The sequence below is a fragment of the Rhinopithecus roxellana genome, chromosome 21, assembly GCF_007565055.1.
Source record: "Rhinopithecus roxellana isolate Shanxi Qingling chromosome 21, ASM756505v1, whole genome shotgun sequence".
NCBI lineage: Eukaryota > Metazoa > Chordata > Mammalia > Primates > Cercopithecidae > Rhinopithecus > Rhinopithecus roxellana.
The window spans coordinates 15,781,981-15,802,842 of NC_044569.1; the positions used below are offsets into that span (position 1 = coordinate 15,781,981).

The following is a 20,862-nucleotide window of genomic DNA, read 5'->3' on the forward strand; positions in this document are numbered from 1 at the left end:
AAAGCCTGTGATATGCTTAACATCTGACTTTGGTGTAAAAACAATGTTTCCAGATTACATTTTGACCTTGAAAAATTAAACCTAAAGTGAATAGAGGTAGCACATTCACAGCAGTTTATCCCAGCAGCTGTGCTGGCTTGGTGACAAGCTAGTTAGCATGGTGACAAACTATATAATAGCAAACCCTTTCATTCTAATAGTGATTTGCACAGAGGAATTATAAAGCACCTTGGGAAATTATGTCATTAATATTCATTAAGTGCATATACTGGCAGAAATTGAAGAACAGTGGTTCAGCGAAGACACAGGCCCTTCAGAGAAAGATCCAGGACCCTGACTTTACCTCATTGATCATCCACAAGGCCAGGCTTCCTCTTCACTACACGAGTCAGAAAACCCTTCCCTGTAAATCAAGTGCCTTCCACCCAGAAAACTGTAATTTATAGAAAGTTTTCTGCTTCTGTAGGAAGTTAATCAAGTGTTTGTCATTACATCTTTATCCTCACTGTGTCTTTGATTTTTCAAATATCTTACACCAAAATCTGAAAGTTTTAGTGATACTATAAATTGGTAAATTTCTAGCTAGATAAATGGATGTACACACACCCCAAATTTACAGTAAAACTCTCATTATGTTTCAAATGAAGTCAGCATCTCTCTCATATATACAAAAATTTCTCCTGTTGAACTCAGAGTCAAAACAAAAAGATAGTGTCTTATTAAAGACATTTAATAAGTGTCTGTCTCTTATTAAAATGTTAGTCTTACCCAAATTACTTGTGATTGCTATGTGCCAGAATCATCTACCAAAAGAAACCAGAGAAAACATTATGCCAGGAATATTTAAGCATAAAAATTAGCTTTTATATCATTCTTTCATTAAAAAAATCTATTTTGCTACTTTTTTGTCATTTATAGCAGATATATTGAACAAAAACAGTGGAGAATGTTCATGTGATGAATAAATATCTTTCCTTTTCCTTTCATCAGATATTTTCTCAATGATTTCTGACTCCAGTGGGGTGATGGTTTATGGACGATATGATCAATTCCTTCGGGAAGTTCTCAAACTACCCACAGCAGTTTTTGAAGGTCCTTCATTTGGTTACACAGAACAGTCAGCCAGATCCTGTTTCTCCCAACAGGTAGGAGAAAAATATGTTTAAGGAAGTATCTCTTTCAAACAGTGGTTGCTCTCCTTCTAGATGTCATTCCAGGTCACAAATACTCGGACAAATTCTTCTATGTGATAGCAACCTGTAGTGTATTTTTCACTTCTATGTGATAGCAACCTGTAGTGTATTTTTCAGCCTCTGACAAATGACCTCTGAACCAGTCACTAAACCCAGCACCCCTGGATCACAATAATAGACAGTGTTTACTGACCATGAGCCAGGCACTGTGCTAAATTTTTTCCTTTCATTGTCTAATTTAATCCTTACAACAACCCTTCTGTATTAATCTCTTTTCACACTGCTATAAAGACATACCCGAGACTGGGTAATTTATAAAGAAAAGAGGTTTAACAGACTCACAGTTCTGCCTCAGGAAGCTTACAATCCTGGTGGAAGGTGAAGGAGAAGCAAAGACCCACCTTCTAAACATGGCGGCAGGAAAGAGAAAGAATGAAAAGCCCAGGGGAATCTGCCATTTATAAAACCATCAGATCTCCTGAGAACTCCCTCACTATCTCGAAAACAGCACGGGGGAAACCGCCCCCATGATCCAATCACCTCCCACTAGGTCTCTCCCTCAACACCTGGGAATTACAGTTCAAGATGTGATTGGATGGGGGCACAAAGCCTAACCATATCACCACACCCTCAGGGTCATTATTTTCACTATCACTGCACTTTCAAAGGGGCTTAATTGTCTCATTCAGCCTCATGTGAAATACATGCTTGACCCAGCAACAAGCTTTAACATTGGTTTAACAAAGGATACCAGCAAGGAATCCCAACATCTGCCACATCATGACCTGAGAGGCCCAAAATATGGCAAACACAGCTGCCTAAATCTTCTACACCATGATATATTTGGCGTTCCAAGTGATGTGTTTTAACTGGGTATGGCTCAAGCTACCCTGGGAAGCTGCATAGTTTAGGGGGCTATCTATGTGTGTACCTCTCCGGTCATGTAGAAGAGACTCCAGGCCCATTCTCCAGCATAGCCTAGTAGTAGCATAGAAATCCATACATCAAAGGTTAGTTTACCATTTTTTGAAAATCCAAACTAACATTTTGTCCACTGAAAAGGCCTCTTGACTGAGTGTGGTGGCTCACCCCTATAATCCCAGGACTTTGGGAGGCCGAGGGTCAGGAGCGCAGGAGTTCGAAACCAGTGTGAGCAACACAGGGAGACCCCATCTCTACAAAAAATTTTAAAAACTTAGGGAGGCATGGTGGTACATGCTTGTAGTCCCAGCTTCTCCGGAGGCTGAGGCAGGAGGATAGCTTGAGCCCAGAAGGCACCACTGCACTCCAGCCCAGGCAACAGAGCAAGGCCCTGTCTCAAAAAAAAAAAAAAAAAAACACAGGTATATCCCTGCCCCATAAAATGCATACAAACAAATGCTCACTACACTGTACTTTACTGATTAAGAGTCAGGAAGTCTTTTCTTTTTACTGAAATTAACTTTTAAAAACATCAATCAGCTAGGTGAGGTGGCTCACGCCTGTAATCCCAACACTTTGGGAGGCCACGGCAGGCAGATCACAAGGTCAGGAGTTTGAGACCAGCCTGTCCAATATGGTGAAACCCTGTCTTTACTAAAAATACAAAAATTAGCCGGGCATAGTGATGGGCACCTGTAGTCCCAGCTAGAAGCAGGAGAATCATTTGAACCCGTGAGGTGGAGGTTGCAGTGAGCCGAGATTGTGCCACTGCACTCCAGCCTGGGAGACAGAGCAAGACTCCATCTCAAAAAAAAAAAAAAAAAAGGGGGTCAATCACTTCAAAACACAAATCTATTTTTTCATTCAATTTTACTGCTTTCCAACTTTTCTCATGGCATGCTAAATGTATGACTCCTTTTATTTTTATAGTGCTTTATGCCTCACAAAGTGAATTATCTAATTTATGGCTTGCAACAACCCTGTGACCTAACAAAGAAAATATGATTCTTTTTTTAACAATATAAAGTTCATAGCTAGTGAGGGCAGGGGGCTGTTTTTAACTCTGGTCTTCTAATTCCATCTGTTAATGTTACTCTTGTGTTGTTGTTGTTGCTTTTGTTTTGTGCACTTTCAGTTCATATTTACAAATATGCAGATGATCTGACTCAAGGAAATGTAACTACCTGTTGTATTACTTCACCCAATCATGGAAACAAGAATAATTTCATTTATATCTGAATTCTTTAATTTTAGGTAGTGTATTATAGAAGAATTGGTAAATGTGCTAATGCCTCAGAATACATCTCATTCAAAATCAGCTGGAGTAATAGGACTGGGTTTTTTTGTTTGTTTGTTTAAGTCTTAAAATGACCTGTGCTGGGTGTGGTGGCTCACACAGTAATTCTAGCACTTTGAGAGGCTGAGGCAGGAGGAGAGCTTGAGTCCAAAAGTTCAAGACCAGCCTGGAAAACATAGTAAGATCTCTGAAAAAAAAATTAAAGAATTAGCCAGATGTAGTGGCACACACTTATAGTCCCAGCTACTTGGGAGGTTGAGATGAGAGGATCCCTTTAGCCCAGGTGTTCAAGGTTTCAGTGAGCTGTGATTGTGCCACTGCACTCCAGCCTGGGCCACAGAGTGAGATCCTGTCTCGAAAAGAAAAAAGAAAAAAAAAAAAGAAAGAAAAAAAGGATCTATGTGTTTATGTGTTCAAGAATTATATGTGATGTTGCCATGTTCAAAATTTCTTTTGAAATATCCTCTAGACTGTTCTATGATTGTACATATCCTTGATGTTAGGCAACTTACACATGTTGAAATCATAACAACATTGTTGGAAACTTCCAGGAGTGATTTTTAGCCAGTATGACAAATAGTCAAAATGAATAAGATCATTTCAAGTATGAAAAGAGGTAACATAAAAATAATAAGACCAGTTTATTTTTGTACTTAATGAATTGGCTATAACAGCTACTCAAGAGTCTGAGGTGGGTAGGAGGAGATAGGAGGATGACTTGAGACCAGGAGTTTGAGTTCAGCCTGGGCAGCATAGTGAGACCCCCATCTTTAAAGTAAATAAATAAATATTTTTAAAAAATAAATAAACAAAATTATCCCATCCCCTTTGATATTCTAGTTCAAAATTTCAAGTAGTGATTTTTGCATATAAATATGTATTTTGTTATTTATACCATTACAGTACATGTATTAATATAGCTTTCTTACTTTTATCATTTTGAAAGGAACTTATAGATACAATGCATTCCTTTTGTACATCCTAAAGGACCTGGATATTGAGAAAGAAGCAGACTGAATTGAGAGGAATTATATATAAAGTAATAAAAGGAACGAGTTTTAAAAAATTTAGATGGTTCTGTCCTAACAGGATTCCCTCCTGCTCTTGTATAACAGAACCATTCACATTAACCACTAAATATTTAGTACTTAAGGAAGTTGAGGAAGTTCGAAAGGGAAGTTCTATAAATTTAGAAGACTGACTGATAGGAAAATTATAAAGTGAGCTATGATGCATTCTTGAGTAAAATCCCATGGAGAATTTCAATTCTTTATTTTTCTTCATTATTTTTATACTGTCTTTCATATATACAAATGATGCTCTCAGAATTCTTTTCCTCCTGGTGATACTATTGACTCAGCCTCAGTGGAGAGAATTCAGTCCTATGTATGCTTAGGTATAAAAAGCAAGCAATGTTTTCAGTTCTGAACTAGTTTAATAACACATTTGGCAAGTTCTGTTTCTTCAGATATTAGAGGTTTATTGAGTGCTCTTTTGTTGCAGTCTCAAATGATATGATATTTACATAGCAGGTAAATTGAGATGATTCTCTGTCCTAAATTTATGTTTTTTTGTTTTTTTTTTTTTTTTAATGCAGAAAAAAGTCACGTTAAATGGTTTCTTGGACACGCTTATGTCGGATCCTCCCCCGCAGTGTCTGGTCTGGTTGCCTCTTCTGCATCGACTGGCGAATGTGGAAAATGGTGAGTAGTTACTGCCAAGCAAAGGTGATTTTTTAAATTATTGAAATTAGGCCATTAGTTCTACAGTTAGTAAGCCCAGGTTGTTGTTTTAGGGAAGCCTATTTAGTGCCTCTTAGTTTTGTTTAGGAGAGAACTAACCCATCTCCCTGTTCGGGAGGGCCTTAAAGGACCACTGAAAAATTAGGACTGTCAGTTCTAAAAACTTAGTACATCTCATGGTGTTCTTCTTAATTACAAGTCAGGTGTGGTTCAAAGACTTGGCACAATAGAAGGCGAACTTCAACAAAGAGTGTGACATTATTTTGTGTTTGTTTTAGATCTGAATTTCTCAAATTTGCATACATGGCACTGATTATTTCTTCCCAGTCACTCAACTAGAAGTAGGTGGGAGAAATGAGGAAAAAAAAAATAGATGATAGCACCCTGTTAGTCTTTAGTCATATGTTCCAGATTGTGAGCTTTCAATAGTTGTACTAACGTTAAAGATAAGAGTAAAATAACTTTCGTATCATGTCTTTTTTTAAAGCAAGTATTTCTAGGATAAAAGGAACTACTGTTGGCATATCCAGATTTCAGTAGGAAATACAGTTTGGGGCAAATTTTACAGAAATTTAAACATGAAACAGTTCAGTGCCTCCATCTAATCTTTAGGTGTTCCTACTTACTGTTCAATGTAACTGAAATTTCTCCAGACTTGACGAGGAAATAATTTAGTCTATATCTCTTACTAGAGATTTAACTTAAGTCTCTATATATTACTCAACTTCTGTGTATTTCTTTAATATACATTGAAGCTAAAGTTAGCTTAATTTTCAATTATCATTCAGAATTTTGAGCATCTGCCCTTATTTATCTCAGTTAGTTAAAAGTTATGAATTTATCCTGTTTTTCTAATAGAGAAAATTTAAAGAATGAATTTACTTTTTTTTTTTGGCAATCACTAACAATCATAGTTTTTTGTTTATCCATATGCAGAAGTGAAGAGCAATCAAGGTCCATGTTATTATGCAAAATGAGTTCATGTTATTGTTTACAGTTTAGAACTAGTCATTTTCCAATCATAAAGCCATAATTTCATTCCTTCTCTCTCAGCATTTCCTGCTGCAGGAGATCAGTTTCTTAGGCACTGTCCCAGAACAGCTGTCCCTAGATTCAAGTCCCACTCTAGTCTTTCTCAAGCGCCAGAAAGGAAGGTTATGACACTTGTTTAGAAGACAGTGCGTCCAGAGCTAGTTATGTCTTTGTTTTTACACTTTGCTTTTTATCTTCATTTATTATTATTTGTATTGTTTTTCCTGACTGGTTAGGCCAGAGAATAGCTTTACCAAAGGCAAGAATTGTTATTGTTGTTTTAGTATCTAGCTCATAGCATGTAGATAATTACTTGGATTTGATCACTTAAATCTAAATATTTTACTTTGCTTCAAATGTAGTATTTTGCTTTGCCTGCTTTATAATTCAAATTTCCTACCAAAGAAAGTTAACTGTCTCTTAAATAATTCAGAGGTATCTGAATTATTTAGAACTGTTTTCAGATAACTTACACATCTTTTTTAGGGCCCTATACTCCTGCCTCAGGAAAGAAAAAAAAAAATCTCTTTGTCAGATGTAGGCAACACCAGTCGTTAAGTAAGCCATTAGTCACTCCATTTTTTAAAAAGTAACTTAATTCTCACATCGACATCCAGTTTTTCACTCTCTGCCCATCTTCCTTTCTTTTTTCTTCCTCTCGTTCTCCACGTCTCTGATATTTGCTCTCTTCCCGCTGGACAATCGGCATTCACCCCTTGTGCTTCTGAGTCTTCCAGTGAACTGTGCTGGTCTCCTGGAGACAGAGAGCAGTTTGGGGTAAAGGCAAGTCTGTTTGGGCAATTTAAATTCTTGTAATGTGAGAGATGGGAATAGAAAGAGCAAATGGCATTACAGAGATTTTTGTTGTTAAAAGGACACCTCTTCTCCATCCCATTTCATTTCATTTCCCCGCAGGCATGATTGAAAAGGGTTGTGGGAGAATCCAGGAATGAACTAAATGTTTTTCTGAGCCCAAATCAAGTATCATCTGAAATCGTGGTGCAGAGAAAAAAGGTACAATTCCTGTAAGGCTGTATTTTTCCTTCTTCTGGTTCATATTTTTGTTTTCTTGTTTTTTCTTCACTTACGTCCCCCTTAGTCTTCCATCCGGTGGAGTGTTCCTACTGCCACAGTGAGAGTATGATGGGATTTCGCTACCGATGCCAACAGTGTCACAATTACCAGCTCTGTCAGGACTGCTTCTGGAGGGGACATGCCGGTGGTTCTCATAGCAACCAGCACCAAATGAAAGAGTACACGTCATGGGTAAGGCAAGGTCCAGGCAATACTTGGAGTTGGATGTGTGAGTGTTGCCCAGAATTAAAGGGAATACCAAGGATGGTGGCAGAATTAAAGGGCAAACTTACCTTCTATCCCAGGTCTAGTATTCAGTCCCCCTTCCTCCCACCCTCCACCCCACTGGGTGCTCTTACTTATTCTGTTGGAACCCAGTGTAGCTTCCTGAGACTTAAAATATAGGAAGACTCAAAACTATGTTACTTCTTGGAATATAGATAATTCAGTACCAATTTAAATAACAACTGAACAGCAAGGACCTTCTGGAACATAGTCTTACATTCACAGTAAGTTAAAATCTTTTCCAAGTTTTATTTTGTGGAAATGGCTTAAAAATTATTGTTAGTTTTATTTTTCTTAGATTCTGGAGTTCTTTTAAGTGCATGACTAGAATATTAAAGAAACAAGTATGAGAGGAGAGTGTGGACTTAATAATACTGTTCCATTTTACTTTTCTGCAGAGGGTGGGGAGGGGAGATTGTGGTTATATTAGCAAACCATCTTTTCATGAAGAGTCTGAGTGACCAACCTGGCAAAGGTGGCATGTGAGTGTCTGTGTGATAGATGTATTCTCAGGAGCATGTGGCACCAGGTCTGTGGGAGGAAATGTGACTCTGTGAGCTCATTGTTCAAGTGGATTATGATTTATTGATGTTTATCTTAGTTAAACTCAAAGATCAGTTCCAGCAGTGTTGCCCTTGTGCATTTCTTCAAGGATGGGTTTTTGTAGGGTATGTAGATTGGTTCTTGTGGGATATACCATCAGCCCTTCCAGCACCTCTTGGAAAAGTTCTGTCACAAGAAAATCCAACGTATTTATGAGTTTTTCTATATTTTAATGTATTTCAATTCAACCTGTAGTCTTTACTTAAAGAAGTCTTCAGAATATACCTCTGAAATCAAAATATTCTTCCTAGGAATTATTATTGGGAACTAATATTCAGTGTAAATATACTAGTACTTCATCACCAGTCAGCTTCTGAATTCAAGTAACAGTTCTTCACCAAGGCAGAGTATACTGAGAACTTGCCAATTCCAGTGCAACTCCTCACTGTTGTTTATGTCATGCTGAGGATAGATAGATAGATTAACACGGATCATGAACTACAATTTAGTTTAGAAGATAGGAGCTAAAACTTTCTATTTTCTTATTGTTAGCATATTACCAGTTTTCAAACTTCGACCCCATATCCTAAAAGATTTGGTGTTTGAAAACTAATCAGATTTAGTTGTTTTACGTAAATGCTAAATCCACATAAGGAGCCTCTTTCTTAGGGGTTGTAGACTCTAAAATTATATTCCAGGGCACTATCCATACAAAGAAGGATCAGACTTCTTGAGAAGACAGAAGGCCCTATGGTTTGTGGTGCAAAGAGCTGCTGTTGCTGCTATCTTAACTGTTCTAAGAATTACATCTTCTAACAAAAGCCAGAGGGATTTCTTGAGCAATGCTCTTACTACTTTGCTTTTAAAAAATGAGGATAATAGTCACTTCATTCTATTACCAATTAAGGACTCTAGATGTAAAAGAAAGTGACAAAATTTGAAATGGTTCCTTATGGAAAGGAAAAATATGGTTAAAGTTTTATTATTATGTTGGTGCAAAAGCAATTGCGGTTTTTGCCATTACTTTCAAATGCTTTTGCACCAACCTAATATATGTGGTAGGCTGCTTTTTATATAATTTTGACTGTATAATGTCAAGATAAACATCCCAACAATCTAAACGAAAAAGAGGCAGCATGATTCTCTGGAAATAACCTGAATTTCAAATTCTGAAGATGCAGATTGAAGTTTCATTTTCACTTCTAACTGGATGTGTTCAGCCACACCTGAAACATCTTTCTTGCACCTGGATTCCTGCAAAACCTTCTGCTCATCTTCCTTCCATACCTATTTTCTCACAAACCATTTTCTGTTCTTAAGTGAGAGCAGTCCTTCTAGAATCAGGTCTGATGCTGTCATGCCTGTGATTTAAACTCTTCATGGTCTCCCTCTGTCCTGGGGATAAAGAGACAGTTCTTAACGAGCCATATAAAGATTTTGATGATCTGCCTCCTGCTTTCCTCCCCAGAAGGGCTCCCTTCACTGTTGCTGCTTCCCCCATCCCGAATGACCTCCTAGTCTGCTGAGTTTTTGTCAGAAAGACTCCTGCAGGCCCATTAAGTCCCAGCGAAGGTGCCCCATGCACAATGCCTGCTTCCATTTATTGTAGCATTTGCTGACACTGAGCAGCAGGAGGCAGCTTGTTCAGAAACTCTCTTCCCAGCATTGAGCAAACTTCCGGACTCAGAGTTAGCACTGAAAAAGGATTTCTTCCATGAATGAATATCTATTATGTAAAGCAAATCATTTGATAAAATATTACATATATATTAGCTGTTGTCACTTCTACCTTCCTTCTTATTTCCAGAAATCACCTGCTAAGAAGCTGACTAATGCATTAAGCAAGTCCCTGAGCTGTGCTTCCAGCCGTGAACCTTTGCACCCCATGTTCCCAGATCAGCCTGAGAAACCACTCAACTTGGCTCACATCGTGTGAGTATCTCTACCCTCCCAGTAAAGAGAAAATTTTCTTCAAGGGCACATGTCTGGAGCCACACAAAGGCAATACCCTATCAGTGGTCAGCAACCAAGATTTTTCATTTAATTTTTTAAAACAGTCAGAGTAATGCCCTTACAGTTTTTTGTTGTTGTTGAGGTATACAGTACTTCCACCAGGCAGACAAGTGAAATATGCAACACTAACATAATTCGCCTGGAGGTGGAAAATATTTCAGAAAGCTTAGTTACAAAATATGGATGTTAGTGGTGCCTGCACATTGGAAGTTAACAATCAATGGGATCACTGTGGTAAAAAATGATTTACAGCATATTATTCCTGAATTTTGTATGTGCTTTGAGTTCCAAATATAAAAGCTCTTTATTGCTCTGCAGACCCAGTTTAAGATGCCAGCAAACCTAGAAATTACTTTTGTTTTTCATCCCAAGCTATATAACTTTAGAAGAATCATAGCCTGTGCAGGGGAAGGGGGAGTGGTGGGAAAATTTATCAGAATATTCAAAGATTCTTTTCTTCAAAGTATGTGTGAGTTTCATGGCAGAAGGTATTGGACCAGCAAACGGTCCTTCCAGCCATCCCTGCTACCTCCCGCGGGTGGCCAAGATAACAAGGGGGCTTAGGTAGAAGAAACAATTTTTTCCTTGGTGTTACCTTGGGCTCACAAGAAGAAAGAGTCTCATTACCTGCTTCTATACACAATTAGATACCATGTAGTCACAGATGCCTCCTTATGAACTGCCTGTTGTTTTCCACAGTTCAGTGGAACCTGTCACACCACAGGGCCTGTGTTTGCATGTTGACATCAAGAGGTGGGCTGATGGGACCTACCAGTATAGAAATTCAACAATGCAAAGTTCATGCTTCAGGCAGTTCAGCATATGATCCAGAAGGGGCACTGTGGTAGGTATGAGACCTTCATGGAAGCAGCACCTACGTTCTCCCATGGACCTTAGCAAATACCACCAAACAATTTGTGCTGCGTCACATCTGTGAGCTTTGTATAAATACTTTGGGGCTTTGTTTTGCTTGTTCCTGGGGGTGCTTTGAGGCACCTCTGACCTCAGCAGTATACACAGCCTGAAGGCTCCTGTTTCTCAGCTTATAAGCTGGCATGGGCTCAGCCTCCAGAAGCTAATGTAAACTAATTCTGTAGAATGTGGTTAACTTATTTTTGGAAATTATGCTTCTATAAATAAACCTTAAAATAAGCCAGGGATAAATCTGGGAAATGTCCCAAAGGGCCAACCACTTGCAGCAATCTACCTCACAGGAGCTTATGAAGGATCTTATTAAGGTCTAGACTTTCCTTCCCATAGCCAATTAGACACAATCACTAAGTTGCTAATAAATGACCACAACAAAGTGAGAGCAGCTGGTGCTCCCTGAGCTATGCTGAGAGTAATTTCCTACCAGCCCTGCTAGTAGTTTCACCCCAAGAAAGCAGCCTTCAACGGAACTGCTGGGTGTCATGAAGATAGGGGGTGTGGGTGTGAATAGCCTGGCTCTAAGAGCTTTGCTGCTTCCCACTCCTCCAAAGAATTAGGAAGTGATGTACTGCAATGTAAAAGTCTGTTTCACAGTGAGTCACATTGGAGTATTATCTAGCTCAGGGCCTTGTATCCAGTGGGTGCTAGGATTGGGTGGTGTGTGTGTGTGTGTGTGTGTGTGTGTGTGTGTGTGTGTGTGTGTGTGTATGGGAGAGAGAGAGAGAGGTATTTAATTGGCTGAGTAATAATTTTTAAATTTTGACTTATGGGGCAATATAATCTGTTTTGTCATTTATTGAAGTAACTGAGGGCTAAGCTACACAATACATTCTTAGTTTATGTTCCATGGAGAGATTTTAAAATTCTGTACAAAATGTGTCTTCTTTTGAGAAAACCTCTATGTATTTTACCAGATCCTCAAGAGTCCTTGAATCAGAACACTGATCTCTACTCACTGATAACATATTTTCCCAGGGTGAAAGTTTTAATTTTAAAATTCAAATTGTACAAGATAGTTAATTGTTGAAATAACATACAAGACATTCTGGATGTAGAATGTCAAGTCTATTTTAGAACAGAATATTTTTGTTCTATTTTTAGCCATAGAAATTTTTTCCATATTTGTTTCTTTATTCAAATGCTATTGTCATGAGTAGATATCCACGTCTTTTTTCTGAGACTTCTAATTTTAAAATGCATTGCTCATTTACCTATTCTAAATTATCATAGGCACATCAAGGACATTTAAAAAAAATGGTATTAAGCCTTAATCATTTATAAAAAGAATGCTCTCTTAATCTGCTATAATGAACATGTACATGGAATTAATGAATTTTCACACTTCTTCCAAATGTATGTAAATATTTTGATAAATTAGACAAAAATATATGACATTCCATACCATATCATTTTATAATAAGCCATTCCACTACTTTTATACAGTGCTGTACAGTGAAAATAAGTGAAATTTAAGAAATAAAACACACCAATACTCCCACCTCCACTTAATGCCCTTAATTTATTACTCCCAAATGTGACTTAAATTATAAAGATCTTATGCAGAAGGAATATTGTCATAGTGCAGAAATATGTGAAGTAAGCTTTATCATTGAGTCTCTAGCAAAAATCACCCTAAAAGTATGTTCCTTAGAACTATACATAGCAATAAAAATATATTTTCTAGCTGTAGCTCTGCCTTGGTCACCCTCATTCCCTCTCTGACCTTTCCCTATGCTTTCCTAAATAATTTATTAGGCAATCTTTAATTGTAGTACAAACCACATCTTTGTCATTCTTTGGGTGTAGTGTCACAAAAATATCCCAGTCCATATCAGTTGCACCCATGGATAAGCTTACAGACAGAGGTAAGAAGGGAGCAGTGAGTGGGGTGCAAGCATTGGCAATATTGATGGGCATACTCTGTCCTGTGCTGATGACCTGAGGTTCTGGGCATTGGGAATTATAGCATAGACAAAATAAAACATTTTTTTTTTTGCCACTGTGAAAAGATGTGTTGATTTTGTAAATTAATACAAATTCTTCAAAGACATATTCAGAAAAAAAGTCCATGATGTAAATGTTTAAGTGAAGGATAACGGTATGTCCTTACATAGTGCTGAAATATGTAGAACATTATAGAGCTCATGGACATAAAATTTGATGTTGAACATTATACAGTCTTCTTAAATGCACATCTTGCTGTTTAATTATTGTATTAAAAAATGCTGGCCGGGCACAGTGACTCACGCCTGTAATCCCAGCACTTGGGGAGGCAGAGGCAGGCTGATCAAGAGGTCAGGAGATCAAGACCATCCTGGTTAACACGATGAAACCCTGTCTCTATTAAAAATACAAAAAATTAGCTGAGCATGGTGGCAGGCAGCTGTAGTCCCAGCTACTAGGGATACTGAGGCAAGAGAATGGTGTGAACCCAGGAGACGGAGTTTGCAGTGAGCCGAGATCACACCACTGCACTCCAGCCTGGGCAACAGAACAAGACTCCAACTCAAAAAAAAAACATTGCTACTACATGGCGCATGTATACCTGTGTAACAAACCTGCAGGTTTTGCATATGCACCCCAGAACTTAAAGTAAAATAAAAAAAAAAATTGCTACTAGTCCTCTAATACATACTGCATCCAAAGTTGAGCAGCAAAAGCATTATAAGATATAAATAAAATTGAGAAAATAATAAGTGGAAAATGCTTTATCAATACCTAATGAAAACATTAGAAAATATTTTTATTACTCGTTTAAAACTCAAGTTCCAATTTTTTTCTTTTTTTTTTTTTTTTTCTTTTTTTCTTTTTTGTAGAAATAGGGTCTCTCTCTATTACCCAGGCTGGTCTGGAACTCCTAGGCTGAGATTATAAGTGTGAGCCACCACACCTGGCCACAACTTAAATGTGAAAAAAGTGGCAAAAATATGGCACAGTCTGACTATGTAACAAATTAACATTTTACAGGTAGACTTAGATATGGTAAAAAATAAATTTTGAAAAGAGAGACTGAATCAATAGGATTTTTAAACAGGTTACAGTACTAATATCTCTGTCACACACAAACACACATGTACATTTGCATATGGAAATGAAGCATGTGACACACAGAAAATGCCATTTTTTTTCCTATAGCCAAGGGATTTTCTACCCATCTTGTGGAGAGGTGCTGCCAGTCATGAATTAGTCCTTAAATAGAAATGAGCAGGTGGTGACATTTTGGTACTTTGACATTTGTTCTTAGCTATTGTATTGCTTGTAAATGTTACCATGATTAATGGTCTCTATTCGGTTCAATTTTTCGCTGCCAAAAGTGATACTTGGTAAGTAGTGCCGTAGTTTCCAGTCTACTTGTGAAGATGTATAATCCTGATCATAAGTGGGGATGAGACACAAAACAAGTGAGCAATATGAGGCTAGTTTAGAACTAAGTCTTCTATTGCTGTACACTCAGTTTACAAGGATGACACTTATATAAAATTGTCCTCTGTGAAGATCTTGTCCAGAAGCCCCCTATGACTTACTCTATTTTGTGGAGCTGTTTCTTTTACGTAAAACCAAATATGTTTTTGTTAGATAAGGTAACTTGCCATTTGATTGTGGAAGAAATAGGAATTTCAGTTCCTCTGAAAACCACCATTTGGTGCCAGGGCTAGCCATTCTTTGTCCCAAGTTCAGCATTTCAATGGTAGACCTTAAACAAAGCCATTTGCTGAAAAACCTTGATTTCAGCTTTGTAGTGACTGGATTCAATAGAATACATTTATCAAGCTAGTTAAAAAGCATTCTAAATCCACTTGTTTTCTCATTTTTAGACATGGAGGAAGATGGAAAAGTTAAAAAAAAAAAAAAGACAAAATCAGAAGTGTCAGGTCAAGTACTTTTTTCAACTCTTTGCAAAGCTACGACGAAGATGTTATACTCTGTTCACTGTTTTAAAATCTGGCAGATCAAACTTTTCATAATTCACAGAGGACATTTGTATAAAATTAGCATCCTTCTTCCAAATTGCTAATGTTCAACTCAAAGCAGAATTAGTTTTAAACTAGCCTTGTGTTGCTCCCTTATATATCAAAGATGCATCTTAGATAAGTAATGCAAAACACTAAGACTGTTTTCAGAACTTCAGTTTTGTCTAGAGTAGATGAAATAGTGAATCTGTTGTTTTGGCTTCGTCCAACAGATGATATGTCTTACAAAATCTCAGAGTATATAGGTTAGCACCAGCTACCATGAAAAAAGTTTCGATGAATTTATGTTATTTTTTATTTATTTTTATTTTTCCCTAAGTTATTGGGGTACAGGTTGGTATTTGGTTACATGAGTAAGTTCTTTAGTGGTGATTTGTGAGATTTTGGTGCACCCATCACCCGAGCAGTATACACTGCACCATATTTGTAATCTTTTATCCCTAACCCCAGAGACTGTTATTCTAAGTCTCAATGAATTTTTGCATGTAATGCTGACATTTTAAAACCTGCAGAGCTTCATGTCCATTCCAGTCAATACATTGGGATATACAAGTCTATCTTTTTTCCCAGAATATCTTTGTTGTAGAATCCAAAGCTGTTCTCTAAAGTAAAAATTAAACCATTTACAAATTTGGCTCTTAATCAAGCCAACATAAATTGGTTATTTAGGCTGCTATAATTAATGTCTCATCTTCAAAATGTTCTATACTGTCAAACTCAAATGTAGAATTATAGTGAAACTGAAATTTCCTGTGATTCAGAAAATGCCCCACCTCATTTTCCATCTTTTGAACTCTAAATCCCATCTCATATTACCATTCATTATCCTATATTGAACCTAAAAAAGACTCAAAATGGCTTGGAGATGAGATAGGGATCTTAGTCCTATCATTTTTCCTGACCTAAAACATTCATGATAGGAAAAGAATGACAGAATGAAATGAAAATCAGACCAAGGAAGATGGACTCCATGCATTTGGTGTTTAGAACCATGAACAATTCTGAGGAAAATTGAACTCTGTTTTCCTTCTCTTATCATAAGAAAACAAGTGAAGCTTATGGGATGCTGTACACCATATACTCTATCATATGGATCACCCAAACAACAGAAACTAACTTCATAAATCCTTGTGGAGCTTACTTGCCTCTTCACTTAGAGCAAAGGCAAATAAGGTATGATACGATTGTACAGCCTGTGTCCTTTCAGACCAGGCATGTTGGAGAGGCCCGTCATCATGGAGAACACAGAAAGAACCTTCCAAAGCCTCAGGGATCTTCCTCTTTCCAAGAGAACGTAGATTCAGTGATCAGGCCTTCAAGGCTTCTTGAGAAGGCAGTAGCAGTAAAACCACTGCCTTCTTCAAAATCCTTGTTTCATTCCAGAATATTATACAATGAAACATCAAGGCTCAAAGCTCACATCAACATTCACATCCTTGCTTCATTCCAGAATATTGTACAATTAAATATCAAGGCTCAAAGCTCATGCATCAACATTCACATGATGTCTGGAGATCTGCCTCCCAGTGTTTACCTGAGATTCTATATTCTCAAGGAAATGTTACTTTAAAACACTTAAGGAATTTAATTGGAAAATGTAAGATTTCTTGTTGATCCTGAGAAAGATAGAACTCAGATCTTCCCATCCCCTTTCCTGGAAGGATGAGGGAGAGTTTTATATGTGTGACTTTTATTTGTTTTAACTTTCTATTCACACTGTCTTTTGTTTTAGGCCTCCCAGACCTGTAACCAGCATGAATGACACCCTGTTCTCCCACTCTGTTCCCTCCTCAGGAAGTCCTTTTATTACCAGGAGGTAAGTTCCAACCCTATTATAAAATAAGCCCTTTCTTTGGTAATGAGCCTTGATTTTGTGGTAACAAAAATATTCTCATGCAAGCCAAGGGCAGAATATTGTTACTGGAAACTAGCTTGCAAATATCCATTATAAGTTTTCAATTTCATTCATTTGTATGCATTTAAAGAGGGGTATGGTGGCTTTGGGGATTAATGTCATGTCTGGAAACCTGCATTTATAATGTATCCACAGTAAGAATGTGGGGTATGTTTCAGTTTTACTGCTGACACACATGCTTCCCATCTTATTAAGGAAGTCACTTTCATAGTCCTCAGAGTGGTCTGTTGAAGTCAAGGAACTGGAATTTCAAGATGCAATGGTGTGTTATTATATAAATGGTGAAGCGTGTCATTATTTAAAGCTAAGATACAAAAGAATCCTCTGTTGGTGAACCCTGGAGTTCCTGAGGCTAGAGGCTAAAGACCAAACTTGGAAATGTAGTTTCCATATAAGCAATTTCATCGATAATAATAATAACTTTTTTAAAAGGTGGATCTGCATCTCATTTCTTTGCACAAGATCCATTCCCATGTGAGCAAGAAACAGGAGAAGCAAATATTTCTCTAAGAGTTAGCATCAGACATATGCAGGGTCAACAGGTGCTCTTGAGTCATTTGATCAAATAATTGCGAATCAAGCACCAGATAATTATTTTATAAATACATGAAGAAGGCTCACGGGAAAACAAAAATAAAGGTAAGGAAAATTGGAGTGAGTAATTGAACATAAGATTTCAAATGCCTTTCAGCAGAAAAAATGTACAGCCTCATATTTCACAAAATGCACATAATTCATCTTTTCCCTGAAGAGGTTTATAAGGTGCCAGTTTCATTCTAATATCCTGGTACATTCAACTGAGGATTTGAAGACAATGAGACTAAGAACACAGCTGATTTTTTCTTCTGAGTTCCTGTATGTGCCCATCAACAGGAACCTGAGATAAAGATGTTCCCCATAATTGTAATTAGCAGAATAAACAGAATATGGTATTTCTGATGTATAAACGAGGTCTGTAACAAGTGGAAAAGAGGAGACAGTTATACAGCAGAACATCCACAGTAGAATAATATGGTTTAGGCCCTCAGTAACTTCCTTTTAGCACTCTTTTTTAGAATCACCAGCAAATTCAACCTTTTTTTTTTTTCTGGAACAAAATCATAAACTGTAAAGTCTGTAAAAAGACACAGGTGTGCATCTGTCTAGGGAAGACCTGACGTGATGTTTAGAAATATGTATTTTTATTAGGAAGCTCTGCATTCTGCAAATGTCAAGCAGAGGTAGACCCCATCCTTACTGAAGGTCATTTTATATCATTTCAGCTCGGACGGTGCTTTTGGTGGATGCGTCTAGATGGATAACATGACTTCTTCTACCCTAAAATATTCCTATAATACTTTGAGCTGTTCTGGTTCCTCCAGGGTGCATGGTACCCATTAACCCAAAATATGATTATTTCCCTTTTTTCCCATTTTCAGTCCTTTTGGAATGTTCTCTGTGAACCACAGATATGTTGTTTAAAGCTCACATTTCTTTCTATCACCACAGAGATTGGCCTACGGTTTCTGTTTTGAGGGTGCTATTCAATAAAGCTGTGTACACTAAATGTCTTTCCTCTCTGAGTGGGCCTTGCTCTGTCCATGGGAAGTTTTAATGAGGTCTCATTGTTTGAATCCCTCAGGTTACCTGAGGGGATAAGTGCATCCAGCCCTGTGGCTGAAGAGCATTCCCTCATAAAGCAGTACGTAAATCAGCTTGATCACGGTGCACGGTCAGTATCCCAGCCCTGAATTGCTAATCATAGTAGTAGTTCCATAGCTAGACTCATAGTCATTCTACTCTAGCACTAAAATCCTCTCGTAGTATGTCTTACTGGAGATAGAGGTCTTCTGGGGTTTAATGAAATTGTGTTGAGACTTTTCAACTTGAGCTGGACTTTGCAGCTCTTTCCTCTCCTTTCCACATATTTTATGGATTTCATAGCTTCATACCAGTATACAAGAGATGTATATATGTGAAGTGTATCAAGCTGGATCTTGTTTGGACAAGTCTCTGCTTTTGTACAATTTGCAAAAACCCCAGATGGTAACTTCTAAGACTCTTGAATTAAGGAGTCTATTGGAAAGATCATTAACTAGGTGAGGCTAGGACAATGTCATAGCTGGACCTCATTGCAGTTAAAGACTTGAGGACTTGTACCTTTCTGTCCCATTGGACCTGATCCATTTTCCCCCCAGGGAGGGCAGTCTGATTCCTAATGAAGTAACAATTTCAAAAACAGTTGCTTGCTCTCAGTGCTTATTCTCTATCACTTGATAATGCTGGTGGTAAATCACTTTTGATTTCTTCATCGTGTCGATAAACTCAGATGGATAGAAATCCATCATGCCAGATGTAGGCAAAAGTTAAAGGTCTTGTACTTCTATCACTGAAACAGAACCAAAGAAATATGACCTACAGCTCTGCCCTCACCCCTACCCCATCCCAACAATGAAATAAAACCTAAGCAAGCCAAGTATAGTGCCGATCAGTATAGGGCAGCACCAAGAAAGTAGGTAAGTTCTCCATATTTTCTTTAGCCTAAGTTTGTATCATGACAGATCCTAGAAAGATAAAGCCGAATGAGGATAAATTGAAATCCCCACTCCAGAATCCTCCCCACAAACTCCTGGCATTATTCACCTAGGGCTCTTTACAAGCCTACCACTTTGATCTTCAAAAGACACAGGGATAAAACTTTGAAATCTTTCGACATCCTAGTAATCTACTTCATACAGATTTATGAGTGTGTACCTCTGGTTACCAGCATCATCTGTCTTATTCCCTGTTCTTACATCTTTTTTAGCTATGTACTTGATTCACTTTTACTTTACTTAAAAGGAAAAAAAAGGGGATTCTCAAAGGCACTCTCCCTTGGTCCTTTGAAGTCTTCTTACATGTGTGTATGTCTATGTGTGTGTGCACATGTGTACATTCAGTGCTGGTTAGAAGTTAGGTAGAATGTGGGTCATATAACATAATCAATGGACCGATTCACTTCATTCATTTTCTTGATTGTAAACTGTATGCCTAAATCTATTTTGTTTTCTTATAAATTTTTAGGAAAGAATGGCTGATTTGAGGGAAATCTATTATCACCGCTAGGGAAAGAGCTCTAAGAGCTATGTATGGTGAGCCAGCAACATTATCTAAGCTTATGAAAGATAGCTTATTATTATTATTGCAGATATTATTGCAAGGACTGACCACAAAGCCAGGTCCCAAAGGCTCTTTCTCCCCTTCACTGCCCACAGCTCTGAGCCTTTTAGGATCTGCTATCTTTTTTGGCATCATGCCTCCTTTTTAAAATCTTAATTATCTTGCCATAATCCTTACTTAGTTTATATGAGAAAGTTAACCAATACTTTTTAACATCAAGTTAGCTTCTTTCACTATGACCAAACTTCTTCATTAGTCACGGTAAAGACTAATAAAAAAAATTAGTCACACTCCTTTTACCTCCAATTTTAGAAACATCATTTAAAGTCTTCACAGGTATTTTCATAGTTGCAACCTCTAAAGTGGTAAGCACTCACAAAAGGAATCACGTTGACAATACTATATAACATTTAGCCAGGTCTTAGCACTCCACCAAATATTAGGAAATTGCTTATAATTCATATCGCATGTTGAACACAATCTAATATGCTAGTTTCTGGTTTGCTGCAATAACAAGTAGTTAATTAATCATATTGTATTAGATGTCCGGGCATGGTGGCTCACGCCTGTAATCCCAGCAGTTTGGGAGGCTGAGACAAGTGGATCACCTGAGGTCAGGAGTTCAAGACCAGCCGGGCCAAAGTAGTGAAACTCCATCTCTACTAAAAATACAAAAATTGGCCAGGCACAGTGGCACGCGTCTGTAATCCCAGCTACTCGGGAGGCTGAGGCAGGAGAATAGCTTGAACCCAGGAGGCAGAGGTTGTGGTGAGCCAAGATCGTGCCATTGCACTCCAGCCTGGGCAAC

At 37.8% G+C, this 20,862-nt stretch overlaps 1 protein-coding gene across 11 annotated transcripts in view; it reads left to right on the forward strand.

The window, feature by feature from the left end:
- The window catches only part of DTNA (dystrobrevin alpha), a 396,234-nt gene that overhangs the window by 315,778 nt on the left and 59,594 nt on the right, over positions 1-20,862 (forward strand). For 10 of the 11 annotated variants that reach the window (XM_030925991.1, XM_010362721.2, XM_010362722.2 and 7 more), the window contains 5 exons: positions 991-1,145; positions 5,009-5,114; positions 7,285-7,451; positions 9,895-10,019; positions 16,734-16,817. In XM_030925991.1, coding sequence (XP_030781851.1) covers positions 991-1,145; positions 5,009-5,114; positions 7,285-7,451; positions 9,895-10,019; positions 16,734-16,817 — 637 coding nt within the window. Of the gene's footprint in view, positions 1-990; positions 1,146-5,008; positions 5,115-7,284; positions 7,452-9,894; positions 10,020-16,733; positions 16,818-18,178; positions 18,467-20,862 lie in introns of those variants that run through there. The other variant, XM_010362728.2, reaches the window with a different exon arrangement.